The sequence below is a fragment of the Mauremys reevesii genome, linkage group 1 (assembly GCF_016161935.1).
Source record: "Mauremys reevesii isolate NIE-2019 linkage group 1, ASM1616193v1, whole genome shotgun sequence".
NCBI lineage: Eukaryota > Metazoa > Chordata > Testudines > Geoemydidae > Mauremys > Mauremys reevesii.
This window is the reverse complement of record NC_052623.1, coordinates 125,384,797-125,402,878: the sequence shown is the minus strand read 5'-3', so window position 1 is coordinate 125,402,878 and position 18,082 is coordinate 125,384,797. Positions and strand designations below refer to the sequence as shown.

At 41.9% G+C, this 18,082-nt stretch overlaps 1 protein-coding gene across 6 annotated transcripts in view; it reads left to right on the top strand.

The window, feature by feature from the left end:
• Positions 1 to 18,082, top strand: part of OCA2 (OCA2 melanosomal transmembrane protein) — a 290,480-nt gene that overhangs the window by 45,234 nt on the left and 227,164 nt on the right. For all 6 annotated transcript variants that reach the window (XM_039499675.1, XM_039499788.1, XM_039499735.1 and 3 more), the window contains exons 2-5: positions 476 to 574; positions 1,735 to 1,923; positions 7,471 to 7,528; positions 9,267 to 9,339. In XM_039499675.1, coding sequence (XP_039355609.1) covers positions 476 to 574; positions 1,735 to 1,923; positions 7,471 to 7,528; positions 9,267 to 9,339 — 419 coding nt within the window. The remainder of the gene's footprint in view (positions 1 to 475; positions 575 to 1,734; positions 1,924 to 7,470; positions 7,529 to 9,266; positions 9,340 to 18,082) is intronic.

Genomic DNA, 18,082 nt, shown 5'->3' with positions numbered 1-18,082 from the left:
ATGGGGAGACGTGGGGATTGCCGTGGATGGAAGGAGGAAGACAGGTGTGTCAGCCAGTTCTTCAAAGGGTTTCTTTCCTCTGATCCAGCATCACTTTGGTCTTGCCAAAAACATCTCAGAGTCCAAATGCAGCATAAAATTCTCTCTTCTGATTTGTGGTATAGAACTCTTATTCACAATGTGGATCTTTATTGCATACCTGCCCTGGTTGCACATGTGAAATGACTTCTGTGGGAGTTAGGCACATGGAACAATACAAATTATGCAATCAGAGGGTGACTGCACTCAGTGAAGAATGGAGAGAATTTTGCCTGCAATTTTTTAGGAAGCAACCACTTGATAAGTTAATATTTAATTAGTTATATAAATATACTTTTAGCTTATAAAATATTGTGTAGAGTCTTAGGGGGTCGTTAAAATTAGAATTATCAATTCTGTTGATTTATCCATTTAGTTTTATTTATTTATTTTTAAGGTACCACTTTGGTTTGCCGAAATTATTCAGCGCAAGGTCAAAGGACAACTGCTTTACAGAGAAGACGCCTTTGCTGAAGGTTTCCTCTGAGGAAAATGGGTGAGTTATTTTTATTTCAAATTAAGGATTGCTTTTACATTATTCCTTCTGACATTCTGATTGTAGGGTTGCAGAGAGGCAGCCTAGACAGTAGGGGTTCTGAGCGGAGTAGGACTTTAGTGCTGTAAGAAGCTTGTGATGTGCTGATGTGTTGGTGCATACAAAATCCAATCCCTGGTGCACCAAGTGGCCAATTCTTATATGCACTGAGACACTGGCGCATCAAGGGTTCTTCCCCCATGGAGGTACTCTATTGACTCCCCAGTGAACCAAAGTATGTGTCAAAATATTGATACATATAGACTGGGCACCTTCCAACTCCTGCCCCTTCACAGACTCCCTTACACCCCAGCCGCCCTTGCACAGTTACCCTTCTCCTTGTGCCCCTCACACAGCCCTACTTCTTTCCCTCTCCACTAGCCTTTCCACAGGCCGCAGAGATGGGGAAGCAGGCCAGAGACTAGCTGCACTCCAGTCAGCCTTCCATGAGTCATCAGACTGGAGCTGTTCTCTTCCCTGCAGCAAATGCATGGGGTTTGACAGGGCAGAGATTCACTCTCATGAAGCATAGGTTTGTCAGAGAAGCTGTCTGCACTGCCCAGTTCCTAAACGCACACAATTTACTTGACTCTGTGTAGCTCAGGGGTCGGCAACCTTTCAGAAGTGCTGTGCTGAGTCTTCATTTATTCACTCTAATTTAAGGTTTCGTGTCCCAGTAATACATTTTAACATTTTTAGAAGGTCTCTTTCTATAAGGTCTATAATATACAACTAAACTATTGTTGTATGTAAAGTAAATAAGGTTTTTAAAATGTTTAAGAAGCTTCATTTAAAATTCAATTAAAATGCAGAGCCCCCCCGGACCGGTGTCCATGACCCGAGCAGTGTGAGTGCCACTGAAAATCAGCTCGCGTGCCGCAGGTTGCCTACCCCTGGTGTAGCTCCTAGAATCTCAGCCAGATAACATTTCTTCCACCAGCCATCACGCTAATGTCCTGATTGTGCAAACTCTTAGGCACATGCTTAACTTGACTACCATGAGTATTCCCAGTGAAATCAATCACAGGAAAGTTAAGTATGTGCAAAATCAGGATATAAACCAGTATATTTTTAAATTAAGGGAAATAATTTATTCATTTTTTATTAAAAATGTTTTGTAGGTTACGATGTATGGCTCTTCATAATCCAGATTTTACCACAGATGATGATTCATGGGATAACAGCTCTGCAGAATTTGAGCAAAGGTCTCACCTGGGAAGTGAAATGGCCAGCTTGTCTAGATCTGATTCCTCTGAGAAATATGAACTCTTGGACAACCTTCATGTCAAGTTCAATTTATCAAAGATGAGGTATGAATCCAGAGCTTGCTTGTTTTGTTTTTGTTACTTCTGCAAGGGTCAATGTCTTGAAAATGATTTCATTTCTGCAAATGAGTAAAATAACACTCCATATTCTGGGTCATGTTGTCCCATCAATTATTAAGCAAAACCAAAACACCCTTTGAAATTCGTTGTGAAATCTGATTAAGATTTAGGGCTCCTTGTTTCTACTCGCAACTTGTCTTAGGTCTCTAACTAAATACTATATAAGGGAAAAATATGTCTTTATGCCTTTTTTTAAGTTCTTTCTGTTCATTTGTGAATATACCACAAGATCTTCCACAATAGCTTTTGCTGCTTGGATAAATTTTTGTTTGAATAGTTTAACTACCACTATTTTTATAAATGTATTTTTATTATAATCATAATAGCTTTTTATATGTACTGTAATGCAAAATGTGCCCAAACCAACTTGCATCCTTCAGTTATCTAAAGTAGGCAGACCTTGTATAAAATCTACATTTACTTCTTTCTTGGGGTATGGGTTTATTAGTAAATTAAATGTTATCAACACAACCTGAATTTAAGCCTAAAATTGGTCAGTGTTGGCTTTTCCTAGATTTTAGCTGCAGAATCCCTTTGTTCCAGACACTACTTCCCTTTGCCCCTTCTAGAAACTACAGCACTCTTTTTATATTCTAGTTGCACCTGCAGTAATCCCCTGGCAGCATTGCACAGGGTTCTAATATCTCTTGTTACTCAACATAGGTGCCCTGCATCAGGGCCGGCTTTAGGAAGCGCGGGGCCCAATTCGAACATTTTCAGCGGGGCCCTGGCAGGGATGACTGAAAAAAACAAACATGTAAAAAAAGCCTTTCATTTCTTAGCAACCGGTTCCTTATAAAAAGTTCTGATTTAAGGGATGTTCCACAGTATGTATTTTTTGTACCAATAGGGTTACCATATGTCCGTATTTTCCTCCCGGATGGCGATTTAAGAACCAAAAAAGCCTGACATGTCCAGGAAAATACAGATACATGTTAACCCTACCTAAAATTATTTTTTTAAAAGATGGGCCTGAACTAGAAATGAGCTCCGTTTCACATGTGTGGGTCCCCACCACTCCCTGGGGGTGTGATGTGCACATGTGTGGGTCCCAGCTGCTCCCTGCCCTGCATCCTGTGCCAGTTTCTAGAGTCTGCCACTCTGTTACAAAACGTTATTTGGCTAAATCACACAATGTACTTTGTTTTAGCTCACTGCTTCATGTTTATTTTCCAGTTCTAATTAGGGATATTTAAATAACACGGGATTTTCCCTATTCTCCATTGTTGTTGAATAAGCAGAGTAGGCTAACTGTATTGGCTACAGTTAGCACAGCTTGGATAAATACTGACAACTATACCAGCACTGTTTCTTTGCAATATTAGCAGCTTGAGCCAACATTTGATGTTGTTTCAGTCCTGCTTGGTTCCTTTACATAATCATTTGCAAAACTACATAAGTTTACATTTTAGGAAAGTACTATATTTCCTTGGTGGATTTTCCTGTGAGATATTTTGCCGTATTGTTGAATATACATAAAGGGCCAGATCCTTAGCTGGTATAAATCAGCATAGCTCCATTGACATTAATGGAGCTACTAGCTGAGGATGTGGCTCACAATCACTAAGTTTAGAGACAGAAGGGGAAATTCTGCCCAGATTTGCACCTCATGAGGCCCCTTGAAGTCCAATGGGATTCCCCTGGGGGTATAAATCAGGATAGAATCTGGCACAGAATTTGTACTTGCATTTCTATGCCAGATTAGAATCGTAATGCAAGACACAGGTTGCTAAATATGGTTAAGTCAAAGGCTGATCATTTCTGGTTTGTAAGCTGTTAAAAGCACTGCTCCTGTAATACTAAGTGCCAAAAACCCAACCAACCAAACAACCCTCTCCCCCAAATGCTATGCTTCATCAATAAAATAACATTTTTCAGAAGCTTCTAATTATATCTTGTCAGCTCTTGAGGATGAATTTGTTATTTAAGGACAAGTAGTTATGGACTTCTCAATTAACGCCTCTTGATTTCTATTGTATCTTCCAATGTAGTTGTCATCATGTTTCTTGTTTCAATAAGAACTGTTGAAACATAATTTGAAAGTGCAGACTGAAGATTTATCAAATGCATTAAATCTAAAATAATCTGAACAGGGCTTTAATAATTTGTAAAATATTAAAAATTCCAACAAAGTACGTAAATAGTAGTGTGTTGTTAAGAGGTAGAGAATAGATGTGGGAGAGAGAAACAAAATATATAATTAAAGACATGTACTGGGTGTTCTTCACACATCCTACTTGGTTGTAGCTCACACGTATTATCAATCCTGAGGTGCTGGTAATTGCTTTTGTAACTTAAAATTGGTCATTGCTGCCTTGAGTTTCAAACCCTTTTTGTTCTGCTATTTTTCATTTTTCAATAGCTTGGACTTTGATGTTTCTAGATGAAAGATTTTAAATAGACTGAGCCTGCTTCTCCACTGCCTTGCGGCTTGGATCACTCTGTGGCCACCTACATGGTTTCTAATTTTCCCATGAGTGATCTTGATCCTAGGACTTATTTCCACTATGATTCAAATATGACTTCTGAATCTTTTGAAACTTGTCTAATTTAGTTTTCTATTACACAAATGACTCTCTTAATGCAGCTGTTTATTGAACTAGAGCCTTCTCAACTAATTCTAGTGTCTTGGAATGTTTTTCTCTTTGCCACCATCAGGCTTAAAGCAACCCACTCACTTGGCATTCTATCAGGAAGGCAGCCGATTTTTTAATGTTTACTTTTAGCTAAAATACTAGGGAGACATCCATGGTTTTAGTTAATGGACAGATTTAAGAGACAAATTACGCAGCAGAACCCATTGCTAATGTGAATATAAAACACTGTGACATACCCGGGGCACAGTCCAGACTAGTGGGGGCTGTGTCACCCCTGTCCTTGGGTGCCTTATAATGCTTTGTTGTAGTAGCTCCCACCTGGGCCACTCACAAACAGCCTTCCAGTGGGCACATGCGGGCACATGCTGAGGGTCTGTGTGTAATTCCAGCCTGACAGTTAAACCCTGGCTCTCATCAACCTTAGGGTATGGCTACACTTGAGAGTTGCAGCGCTGGGAGTTACAGCGCTGGTCGTACAGCTGTGTAGGGAAAGCGCTGATGTGTGGCCACACTCACGGTTACCAGCGCTGCAGTGTGGCCACATTTGCAGCATTTGCAGCGCTGTTGGGAGTGATGCATTATGGGCAGCTATCCCAGCATTCAAGTGGCAGCAACATGCTTTTCAAAAGAGGGGGGTGGGGTGCAGTGTGACAGGGACCGGGGGAGAGAGAGAGAGTGGATTTTTGGAGCCGACACTGTGTATCAGCTCCCTGCCTTGCAAAATCAGAAAATTTTCCCGACCCCTTACTCTTAACTGCAAACAGCCTGCAGACCAGATAAGCAGCTGCTCCAACGGACTCCCTTTCTCCCCCGTGCCCCCGCTGTTTCTGTCCTCAAGCAAACACTCATCCCACTGCCTGCCTCATTCACAGCAAGGTAGTGGGTTATCTCATTTGATTGTTCACAGTCAGTTACAGATTGATCACAGCAAACAGGAGCTGTGTTTGTTTTTTAGATAAGCAGCTCCCGGAGCCCCGAGTTCACAACAAAACAAAGAGAGGCAGCATAACAAAACAAAGAGAGTAATTTAGTTAAAAGCATTCTGGGATATCTCCTAATACCCTGGAGGCCAATAACAGTGCTGGTGTGTGGCCACACTTTACGAGCAGTGCTGTAGCACCAGCGCTGCAATCGTTATACCCCAAGCAGACCCAGGTGTACAGCCAGCGCTGCAGCCAGAGAGTTGCAGCGCTGGATATGCCCTGCAGGTGTGGACAGTTACTAATTGCAGCGCTGGAAAGCCTCCACCAGCGCCGCAACTCTCAAGTGTAGCCATACCCTGACTTATTCTGTGGGGTGACCTCAACACCCCCCCCATTCCCAGACCGTCCCCCAGAAATGTATGTCCTGTACTGCCCAGCCCTCTCTTGGACAGTACAAATATATTAAGTCTGTTATTCCTTAAGGGAATAATATGGCAGCTTATTATTATAAATAGAGTTACCCAGACACTCCAATTCAAACACACTGGATTAGATAAAACACTAAAACAAGTGTATTAACTTCAAACTGTATTAGATTCAAAGATTTATCACCATATACTTCGAGCAAGGTTTCTGACCAAACTCTTCTGGTCAGGACCTACCCTTCCCCCAAAGTCCAACTTCTGTTTTCCTTTGTCCTCTTAGGAGTGATACCAGAGAGAGAGAGAGAGAGAGAGTGTCTTGGGGTGTCTGCCCCTTCTTTTGGTAGTCCTGTCCCCCATTTGAGAAGCATTTCCAGCTTTGAGCAAGGTGACAGGCAGTCTAGTGAAAGAAACTCCGTGCTGTTTCTTTGCTAAGATATAGATTTTTTACCCCTGCCCCCTTCCTGGTCACTTAGCAGGTAATGGTTCATCAGCCTTGTTTCCACCTGTCTGAGGCATCAGCTTGCCCTCTCTCAGCAACTAGTTTGGCCACTCCTCAGACTTATCTGGAAAACATACTTCAGTCATGATTTCAGCTTATATTCAAACTTTACATATAATATTACTATGTGCATTTTGCCATGATATTGTTTATCAGCAAGTTATGAGATATTTATTGATACCTCACAAGGCATACCTTGTACAAACATTATTCCAGTAGCATGTAGGGGGTGAACCCCGGGGTATATTTTCTATCGCACATTGATTTTACATATAGTATTGACAAATAGAAAAATAATTAGTAGAGAGAGAGAGCTCCCATGTATAAGACGCAAGGGCATAGTTTTTAAATGGTAAATGTAAAAACTGATTACTGGAAAATGCAAAATTTTAATAGAAAATAGTTTAATTTAAAACAAGCATGGTTTGACATACTAAATATTTTCCTGAGATTTTAGCATATTTGATGGCATTGAATCTTTTAAAAATAAGTCATTGTTCAGTGTACTCAGACTCACTGTGATAATGTAAAATATAAATCAAAACCAAGGTTCTGATAGTTTGTCTGTGAATGTCTAGAAACCGGTGATGTTTTAAAGAGATAATTTGATTATTGCGGGACTCCAAATGTCTATTCCCGTCTTACAACTATGACTTTTTTATCAATAAGTTTCAGGGTATGTATTAGAAATATTTTGAGGGAATGATCAAATTTTGGAGAAGTCAGCCATGACAGTGTGCCTCTTGTGTAACGAGTAAAATGTATTTAGGGCCCAGCCTTGAAGTTCTTATACAAGGCAAACTCCACTGATGTCAAAAGTAGCTTTGTATTTGTAAGGATGGCAAGATTGGGCTCTGGAACGGCAATAGACAATTGCTTGCATTTTAGTGCCTGTATTCAGTACTCTATGGGGAAACAGAGTTCTCTGGCTAATCATGTTGTTTTCTATCTAAAAAATTTCCTTATGATCAAACACAAATAATGTTTTTTATAAAGTTTGTATAAGTAACATTATTCTTACCTTTCAGATGCTGTTTAAGATTCCTAAAAGTTTCAACCCTTTTTATCTTTGTAGTGGTGTGCTCTGTAAGTATTGGATTTGCAACATTCTTTCATTTAATAAATTAGAATTAAATCAGTGTAATGATTTTAAATTGGAATTACTGTAACTTAAGGCTAAATTTAATCCTCTCAGGGGAGTGAGGATCAATGGGCAAAAAGATGCACAGGTCTCTTGTGTACTAGTTAACACTGTCCCACATGCTACATACTGTGCCCCCAAGGGAGCTCAGGTCCAGTTAATTAGCATGTATGTCACTGGCAGGTGTATAATGATTTTGAGATGGCTCCTCAAGTACCGCTGGGGGCCTTCAGGGGTCAGCTTCTTCCTCTGTCAAAATGTCAACACTAACTCCTCCTTTTCCTCCTCAGACTCTCATGGAACTCTTTGCAGAGTGGAAAACAGGCTCTGCAAAACCTCGTGTGGGCTCTCTGCCTTCCCCAATGGCTGCTAAAATGTGGCTGTCGGTATCACTTCTGGTCAGCTAGCACAGGGAGGGGAGCTGCAGAAGGCTGCACTCTAGCAGCCATTGGGGAATGCAGAGAAACTGTCCCAGAAATAAAGCTGGGAGGGTGAAAATAGTAAAGAGCTTCGTATTCTAGCTAATTCCCCCAAACCCAGCCCTTCTTAAAAATCTCTCCCATTCTGCCTGATGCCCTAATTCTAATTCCTCTCTCTTTCTGTCTCTAGCACCCTTTCCTCGTCCTCCTCTGTCTTCTCCTTCTATAATCTCTGCTCTTTCCTTCTTCCTCTTTTCATTGTTCTAATACTCCTGTCTCTTTTCCCTGTCCACAAGTGTCTCTTGCCTGTAAATGCTGTGTGTGTGTGTTTAATTTCCATCTCTAATGAGCTGTAGCTCATCTCTCCTCAAATCCCCACTTTAGTCCACTGCTTGATTCTAGTTCTCTCCTCTAACTCTTTCCCTTCCAGGATCCTAATTTTCTCTCCTCCTTTCTTTCATGATTATCCTGGTTTTTCCATCCTCCTTGCCTCATATTAACTGATCAATAGTGCTGGTGGAGGCAGCCAGCTCCCGAATTAAGTGTCCCCTTTCCTGGCTCTGTTGCTCCCTGTTGTACTATAATGAAACAAATTGAACACTTGAAAGGTGGAGGCAGAAAAAGAATGGAGGGAGACACTGATCCAGGATTCGGTAGCAGTCACAGTGTTCTAGTGGAGGGAAGCTAGAGGAATAGCAGGGCAGGTGGCTGAGGGGGGGTGTCTGCAGCTGAGTTGTCAGATTGATGCTGTTGACTGTTTGGACAGTCCTAATGGAATCTGTGAACTGTTAGGCTGCAAGGCTCTGCAAGTGTTTTGGAGGGTTGGAAATTATCTGCTTGCCTGACATAAGGAATCTTTTTCTACTTGGCGGGATTCCTGTAGCAGAACAAACAATAAGCATTTGTTTCCCTTCAGCCAGGGCAGGATTTGGGCCTAACTTTCCAGACAGTTCCTTACAACTAGCCTGCAACTTGGTCCTGGGAGAGACTTGATTACTATAAACAAAATGTATGATTTTGCTAGTTTAAATGTGGTGAAGGATTACACCTCAATACCACTCACTCTTTTTTAGAGTCACAGGCCTGGTTTTAAGTTTGAGAAATATCAGCAATTGGAATTAAATATACCTGAAAACATTATTGTGAATTATGCATTTGTTTATAAGGTTCAAGAAAGGCCATTTCATATATTTTTTGAGACAGACTGGGGAGATAGGTCAACTCTGTAACAATTCAATGTATGCCCATTTTTTGTTTGTCGTAGATTTTATTTAGCACTTATCCAGATCATGGAGCACCCTGGCAGATGTTGGCTGTGTCACCATTGGAAAGCTACTGTATCCTTTATAATTTTCGTTTGTTTAATAATCAGAGAGCAGTGCGGTCATTGGTTATACTGATAAGCTGATACAAGATGGCTGCTTTGCTGATTACAACGATTTATTTCCTTAGAGTCTGTGATGCTACCTAACTGCCCTTATGGTAGCAAATTAATTTGTTCACAAACCTGTTTCCATAGTAACTTATCTAAATGATAATGAATTGTGCAAAGGCCTGATTTTCCTATTTCTTCAACTGGACACCACTTGACCCCTACTCATGTCTTAAAAAGGGAACTGAAGTTCATAATGAAACCTGACCACAATATGCAAAATGTAAACAGAGGTATAAGGTGACAATGACAGAAAAATCCCAAAACTAGTTCCCTTTCATCTGTACAGAGTGGCAGTTCAGTCAGATTTGAGTGGTGTTGTGACACCATGCATCAGATCACAATGACACCCACTGAAATTTGGCCCAGTTGCCCTTCTGTCTGAACAGAGGGCTGGCTGGGTCAAATTTCAGTGACGTTGCAACCACACAGCTGGAGCAATGCTCTGGACTGCTCCAACAGCAGCCGTACTGATGGAGTAGGGGACCACTACTTAAAAGTGCTTGGAGCATCTCCTTCCTCCCCAGCTTCATAGCCTATGGAACTTTGAGCAAGTGCCAAAACCTTGAGGGAAGGGGGGCATTTCTTTCATTTCCCCACTCCTGACACCTCTAATTGGCACCACTGCTTGGAACCTATGCGGGGGGTGAGGAGGGAAGACATTTAATGTGATGCTTCTATTACTACTAATGCGAGCTGTTCATTATACATGAACATTTAGTGAATGATTAAATGCACCAATATTCTGGTGTTGAATCTGAGTTTTTAGTACCTTGAAATCTAAGTATTAAACTATAGGGAATGAACATCTACATACAGACTGAAAGATTAATAAGCACTGCCAGGCTTGCAGGTAATACATGGTATCGTTATTAGGATAGGATTAAAATAAAAAATGATCTGGACAAATTGGAGAAATGGTCTGAAGTAAGTAGGATGAAATTAAATAAGGACAAATGCAAAGTACTCCACTTAGAAAGGAACAATCAGCTGCACACATACAAATGGGAAATGACTGCCTAGGAAGGAGTACTGTGGAAAGGGATCTGGGGGTCATAGTGGATCACAGGCTAAATATGAGTGAACACTGTAACACTGTTGCAAAAAAAGCAAACATCATTTTGGGATGTATTAGCAGGAGTATTGTAAGCAAGACACGAGAAGTAATTCTTCCACTCCACTCCACACTGAGTATGCCTCAGCTGGAGTATTGTGTCCAGTGCTGGGCACCACATTTCAGGAAAGATGTGGATGAATTGGACAGAGTCCAAAGAAAAGCAACACAAATGATTAAAGGTCTAGATTGAAGGGAAGACTGAAAAAATTGGGTTTGTTTATTCTGGAGAAGAGAAGACTGAGAGGGGACATACTTTTTCAAGTACATAAAAGGTTGTTAGAAGGAGGAGGGAGAAAAATTGTTCTTCTTAACCTCTGAAGATAGGGCTTAAATTGCAGCAAGGGTGGTTTAGGAAAAACTCCCCAGCTGTTAGGGTGGTTAAGTGCTGGAATAAATTGCCTAGGGAAGTTGTGGAATCTCTATGAGGATGGCAGAGATGGTGTAGATAATATTTAGTCCTTCCATGAGTGCAGATGACTGGACTAGATGACCTCTTGAGGTCCTTTCCAGTCCTAAGATTCTGTGTATTTGTTTCTCTTGAATTCTACTGAAGAGACCATACTTTGGAATGACTGCATTTCTTCTATATTATTATTGTTTGCCATATTAGTTCTAGAGTGCTACATATGTGAATGGTGAATTAGGGACCAATAGGAAAGGTCTCTGCCCTGAGAACTTATGCATCCCACTAGACAGTGTGTATTACGTATCCTCTGAGCCTGGCCTACAAAAGATGAGGGTCTGTTACAGATCTCCTCTGAAGAGCCTGACTGTGATGGGATGCCCACCCTTTCAGGGCCAGGACTCCTGGGGTTAGGCAGTCTTGTTCAATTAGTCTCACATATGCCATAGTTAGCTGCCTCCAGCCAAGGCGGTAAGATTAATTGGGGTCAGGTTACAGCCTGATTAACACCTGAACCTCGTAACAAGGCCAGAGGGAGGAACCACAGGGAGCAAGTTGGGGTCCTGTGAAAGGCCCTTAAGTAGGTTCTGGAAAGACTCCCGAGTCAGGGCACTCTCCCAGAGCAGGGAAGGCTGGAAGGTAGCCCAGAGAGGCTGAGGCTGTGAGGGGACTCCAGGGAAAGCAGCTTGGGAGTCGGCACTCTATCCCAGAGCAGAGAGACTGCTGGGAACTGAGCCCAGAGGATGGGCTGAAGAGGAGCCCAAACAACAAGAAAATCTTTTATTTGTGAACTTTTGTTGCCCCAGAAAGCAATTGAACTCTGAGAGTGACCTAGCCGGAGAGCTGAGACACAGAAAACCCAGGTGAGGGGGAACTGAGGCAGGGAACATCCCTAGTGCCATGCTTTGCCAGCAAGGGATGCTACGGGGCAGCTATGTCTGTGACACTGGCTCATTAGCTCAAGCTGTAGAGACTCTTTTTTGGGCTCTGGAGGTCCCTGAGTTAATCTCTGATGGCAGCCCTGGCACGTTTTTCAATTTAATATCTGCTGTTTTGTGAATTAGAAACATATGGCCCTGTTCTCATCTCAAGGGTGCATCTCCCGTTGATGTCTGTACTCATGTAAACGTCTGATCTTGTGAGGAGCTTGCTGTCTCACAAGGTCAGTCTTTATGTGAGTGCAAAATTTGCTCACAAAGGTTAGTAGGAATAGAGTCCAGGTACAGAACTTCTCTCTCTAGATTTGACTCTGTTGTCTTCTGTGTTTGGAAAGGGCAGAGATCAGTGAAAAATAGTAATGATTCAGTTTTGACAGGAAGGTCTATGCAGGCACTGCCAGTACCGCTAATTCAAAATTAACTGTGCTGGAGGGAAATAGAGGAAAGAGCTAAAGTTTTGAAAGCAAAATGTAGCTGATTTGGGAATGCAGAGGCTTATACACTCTAGAGATGGTTGGAAAACTTCTAATGAAAAATATTTTCAGTGGAAAAACCAAGAATTTGGAAGCATTTCATGCCCCAAAAGAGTGATACTCTTCTTTCTTCTTCCCCTTTTGTATTTTTTCCACTTTTCCAGCTTCAGTTCAATGTTTTTGGTTTTCCCTGTCATGCCCACTGTCTCTCAGCACCAGAATTAGTTTTGTTGGAGGCAGTACTTCCCATCTCTGGCAGTAGGATGTTTCTACTGAGATGGATGTTCTCCACTTTTCATTTTACCTATGACTACCTCTTTTCCATCTTCTCTCCCTCCTTCCCTTTCTTTCTATTGTTGTTCCTCACCTGTGTTAACCCTAGTTGTCTCTCTTCCCATCATCTTCTGTGTCCCTCCTTCTGAACTGCTGCTTCTCTTTGCTTTTGCCCATTTCACCAAGGCACATCTGGCACACAGCACTGAGGTAGCTAGGCTGCAGCTGTCAAAAGCAATGCCAGAAAACCAACCCCTCCAGTGACTTGGTGGAGATTTTCCATGTCTGTAGGATTTGCTTTAGTACAATTTTGATCACTAATGCATTTGGTTTCCGTACTGGCCCTGATTCAAATTAAATTGATTTAGTATAATTTTCCAAAATGGTGATGGTGCTGTTCCTTTTTTTTTGTTTTTTGTTTTTAATCATTTGTGATTTATTGACTTAAAAGCTCATTCAGCCACAAGAGGTATTCTGTGCCGGTGCACGGCAGTAGGCCCTCTTTTGCAGAGGATTTTATAGGGACAGTCCCAATTTTTGTTTTTTTTCTTATATGGGATCCTATTACCCCTCACCCTCTATCCTGATTTTTCACACTTGCTGTCTGGTCACCCTACGCTGTTGTGTCATGTTTGTGAAATATTTTCAAATCTTTGAATGAAAGGCAGGTAAGTGCAAAGTATCAGTAATTAAGAAGATACACCTTTGGGAACTGGGTTTTAAAAATAACAGAAAAGATACAGTGATGCATTAGAAAAACCTAGTGCTTCTCAGTTTAGGGGTGAATACTCCTAATACACAAGGCTTTATGGCCTACTGTGACTGTACAGTCATCAGTATTCACAAATGATCTGAGTTCATTAATTAGAAAACTGTGAACTACCAAGAGAAGTATTTCTGCATTTCTCCCATAATGAAAATAAGTTTTGGTTTTGTAGGATGTTCTGAAATGCTAGGTGTTCTCCACATTCATTACCATGCTTCTCTTCATGCTGTGTTTCTAATAACTTTTGCCCTGATCTATACGAATTTGTATGTTGTGCAGGCAATAGAGAACAGAGGTCTGGAGCAAATCAATGCACCATAATAGAACTAGGGTTTCTGAAATTAAAAAGTAATTGGGATTCTTGTATGCTAAAGAGGAATTGTGCAATCCAACCATATACCACCTCCCCCTCGTTTAAAGAAGAGTCTGTTTCTTTGGCATAGTACTTATTTACCTTGTCACACCTATTACAATTATCTTTAGTTGAATGCTTCTCTCTTTAACTAGAAATGTTTGGCTCGTATAAGAAAAGTGTTGCAGGTAATAACTGTCACACCTTCCATTGCATTGCAGTTCTGAGATTCCTTCAAATTCTTCCAAGCTTTGAGCCACTTCTTTCCCACAAGACCTCATATTTAGCTTATCGAGCTGTCAGCTCCCACCTTTGCTCTGCCAATGATAGCAGCCTTGATTACCTGTTTGTCCACTTTCCCCCTCAAGGACCTTTGTACTTTCTCTTTTGCCAGTGCTGCCATACATTGGGGAAATTTCCAGTCAGACTCAGTAATGCCATTTCCTTGTCCTTCAAAGCCCCCGTCAAAGTCACCTCTTCTATAACTGGACTCTAATAATGACAAAGCAGGTGGTGAGTTGTGATTACTGCCCCCAACTGGCTAAGAATTTAGCACATCTGATTATTTTTTGTTACCTACACACTGCACACTATAATCGTAGGGTTAGAAGGGTTCACAGTGGTCATCTAGTCTAAACCTCTGCCAAGATGCAGGATTTGTTGTGTCTAAGCCATCCAAGACAGATGGCCATCCAGCCTCCTTTTAAAAACCTCCAGTGAAGAAGCTTCCACAACCTCCTGAGGCATTGTCCTACTGTTAGAAAGCTTTTCTTGAGATTTAATCTTATATGCTGTAGCTTGAACACATTGTCCTGCCCTCTGTGACGAGAGAACAATTTTTCTCCACCTTTTTTATGGCAGCCTTTCAAGTATCTGAAGACCTCTGTCATGTTCCCTTTGAATCTCCTCTTTTCCAAACTAAACATACCCAGTTCCTTCAGCCTTTGTTCATATGGCTTGCATTCCATCCCTTTGATCATCTTTGTCACTTGCCTCTGGATCCTTTCCAGTTTCTCTACATGCTTTCTATACATTAGTGACCTATTTGGGGCTTAACCAGCTCTGAGTAGAGTGGTATTATCACATCGTGTGACTTGCATGCTACGACTCTGTTAAATCTAAAATTGAATATATATATATATATATATATATATATTGCAACAGCATCGCATTGCTGACTCATGTTGAAGATGTGATCCACCACAACTACACAGATCCTTGTCAGCAGTTTCCCCCGCCCCTATTCTGTATTTGTGCATTTGGCTTTTCTTCCCTAAGTGTAGCACCTTACATTTGTCTTCGTTGAATTTCATTTTGTTGTCTATAGCCTAGTTCTCCAATTTATCAAGATCTCTCTGAATTTTAGCTCTGTTCTTCAAAGTATTGGCAACCCCCTGCCCCAGCTTTGTGTCATCTGTAAATTTGATCAGTATGCTCTCTATATCTATATCCAGGTCATTAATAAAGATGTTAAACAACACCGGACTCAAAACAGATCTCTGTGGAACCCCACTTGAGACCTCTCTCTAATCCAACATCCTTCCATTAATAATTATTCTTTGTTTGCGGTTGTTTAACCAATTATGTATTCACTTAATGGTAGTTCTGTGTAGCCTACATTTCTCCAGTTTAGATATCAGAATGTCATGTGGGACTGCCAAAAGCCTTACTCAAATCCAGGTGTATTATGTCCACCGCATTCCCCCTATCCACCAAATCAGTTACCCTGTCAAAGAAGGAAATCAAGCTCTGATCCAGTAAAGAACTGAGGCATATGCTTAATGTTAGGCATGTACCCAAGCGCTTTGCTGGATTTGGGCCAGAGTGCCCAGCACCCTACAGGATTGAATCATAAATGCATTAATAGTACAAATATTAGGCAAAGAGCGAGCTGTGAACTTTAACAAACTGAAGCCTCCAAGGAAACATTTCCCTCCATCCCACAAGAAACCTCCAACTCATAGCTTCCCTTCATTCATTCCTCCCCCCACATCCCTGGTATCACCTTTAGAGGAGCACCCAGATAATGTGTGGCTGCGGCCCCACTCCTACTATTGGTGGGGACCCTGCTAGCCATTGCTCTCATCTTTGATCTCTGTGGAAAGGATAATCTTGAAAGTTGCCTCCCTTTCAATCCAAGGTCTCTTCTGAGATGACAAGAGGCCTGATTCTCTGTACCAGGCTTCTGCTGTATCCAGTTCTTTGTTCAGTTGAGGGTCAGTAGCTCATATGGCTGAGAGAGTTAGCAAGGGAAGTTTCAGGGTTTCTTTAACAACTATAAAAGCAGCAAAGAGTCCTGTGGCACCTTATAGACTAACAGACGTATTGGAGCACGAGTTTCGTGGGTAAATACCCACTTTGTCGGATGCATCCGCCGAAGTGGATATTCACCCACGAAAGGTCATGCTCCAATACGTCTGTTAGTCTATAAGGTGCCACAGGACTCTTTGCTGCTTTTACAGATCCAGACTAACACGGCTACTCCTCTGATACTTAAACAACTATATATGCTACAAAGTGAAACCCCAGAGTTCCTAGCATGCAGTTACTTAGGTCTTCTGATGCACTTTGCTAAACATTATGGGATGCCTTGTGGACTTCATGCACTGTTAGCCATAGCAAAGGAGGAGGGGTGTACGTGTGTGGGTGAAGTAGGAATCAGAATACTTCCTGTACTCCCAGAAGAACCCTGGGATTCCTGGTGTGCTCAGCAGTGGATTATCATATGGGCCCAGGCCAATTTGGGGACCCCCACAGGAGTGCCAGAACCTGTGTAGAAGTGGGGGCACTACCGGCACCAGAACTATGGCCCCACCCCCTGCTCCTCCTGTTCCCCCTGAGGTCCCACCTCCTGGCCAGGCCAGAAGTCAGAGCCAGGCTGTGGTAAGAGCCACCGAGAGAACCTGGGCTGCTGTGGGGAGCCCTGGACCTTCCACCTGCCCTGGGTGAGGGGCTGAGATGCCTGAGAGCAATCCCCAGCTAGTGTTCCCACTCTCGGGGCACGCTGCCCAGGGCAGGTGGAGGCTCCCTGGACAGCTCTTATTACGGCCTGGCTCCAGCTTCTGGCCTGGCTGAGGGCGGGTCTTTGGGGGGGAATAAGAGGAGCTGGGGTGGACCCCATGTAAGGGGTAGCTAAGGTCCACCTCAACCCCCCCACCAGGAAGAGACTGGTGCCACTAGCAGGGGCTGTGCTTTGCGGCAGGGGAGCTGTAGTAAGAAAGAGTCTTGGGGCTTGTTGGGTGGAAAGGAAATTGCCAGTTTCCCCTATTGGGAAAACTTCTCTCCAGGTGCACAGACTATAATGAACCTTGAACCCAGGCTCAGTGTGAGTTGGGTCTTTCCCTGCAAATGTTTTGTGCATCTCTTTGCTTTGACAAGCTTCTGAAATGAATTCAGTAAGCAAGACCTTGAAATCATTAAAATGAACAGACATAATTAAAATCAGACCTTTGAAAATGGTCCCAGTTTGACTCATAGAAACATGGCTGTAGTTTTCCACAGCAAAAGTGTTTTGAGAACATCAGATTGTATCTTAGATGCAGGCTATGATCTGCAGTGACGTAACTGGGGAAAAAAGATCAGATTCTGAGTATTGTTTGGAAGGAGGTAACCCCAATGGGATTTCAATCTAAGTTCCTCATCTTAGACCTGTGAAAGTTATTAAGTTTCATGTGCAATCAAATATAGGACCTTCTTGCTAGGGCTTTTTCCTTATGGTTTCATGTTTGAACAGTGACAAATGAAAAATAAAGATCTGTAGGAAGAAACTATTTTGTATGAAGGCACCACTGTGCATATCTTGAAAATAAGTTTTCCTTTTTCTTATGACTTTGTTTTCTCTGTAGTAGCTCCTGAATGTGTCATCTGTATAATTACAGGATTTATGTTGGATGTATTGTGTGGCAGGAAGGTGCCATAATTATATGCACCTGAAGCTTTTTTGTAGAAATAAATTATTGGCTGCACTCATAATGGTGTACATAATGACTGTCAAAGGTGTCCCAAGTCATTAGGTTAATGAATACAGGTCAGCAAGACTTTTGAAGGACAATAATTAATGCCTCTCATTAGAGCTGTTGATATGCTTTCAATAAAGATTTGTGCCATTGCACTGGGGTTTGGAAATTGTGACAGCAAGCTACCCTGGAAAACTGCAGCAATGGAAGAGAAATGTAATATCAAGTTTGCTAGGGACAGCATTTGAATTTTCCTGTTTGGAATTTGTTTAAAGAAACAACTGTTGACTTCTTCATTGTTGCTTTGCATTTTTTAATTCATCATCTTGTGTAATTATCCCTTTTAAACAAATTAAAAATAAATGTTTGA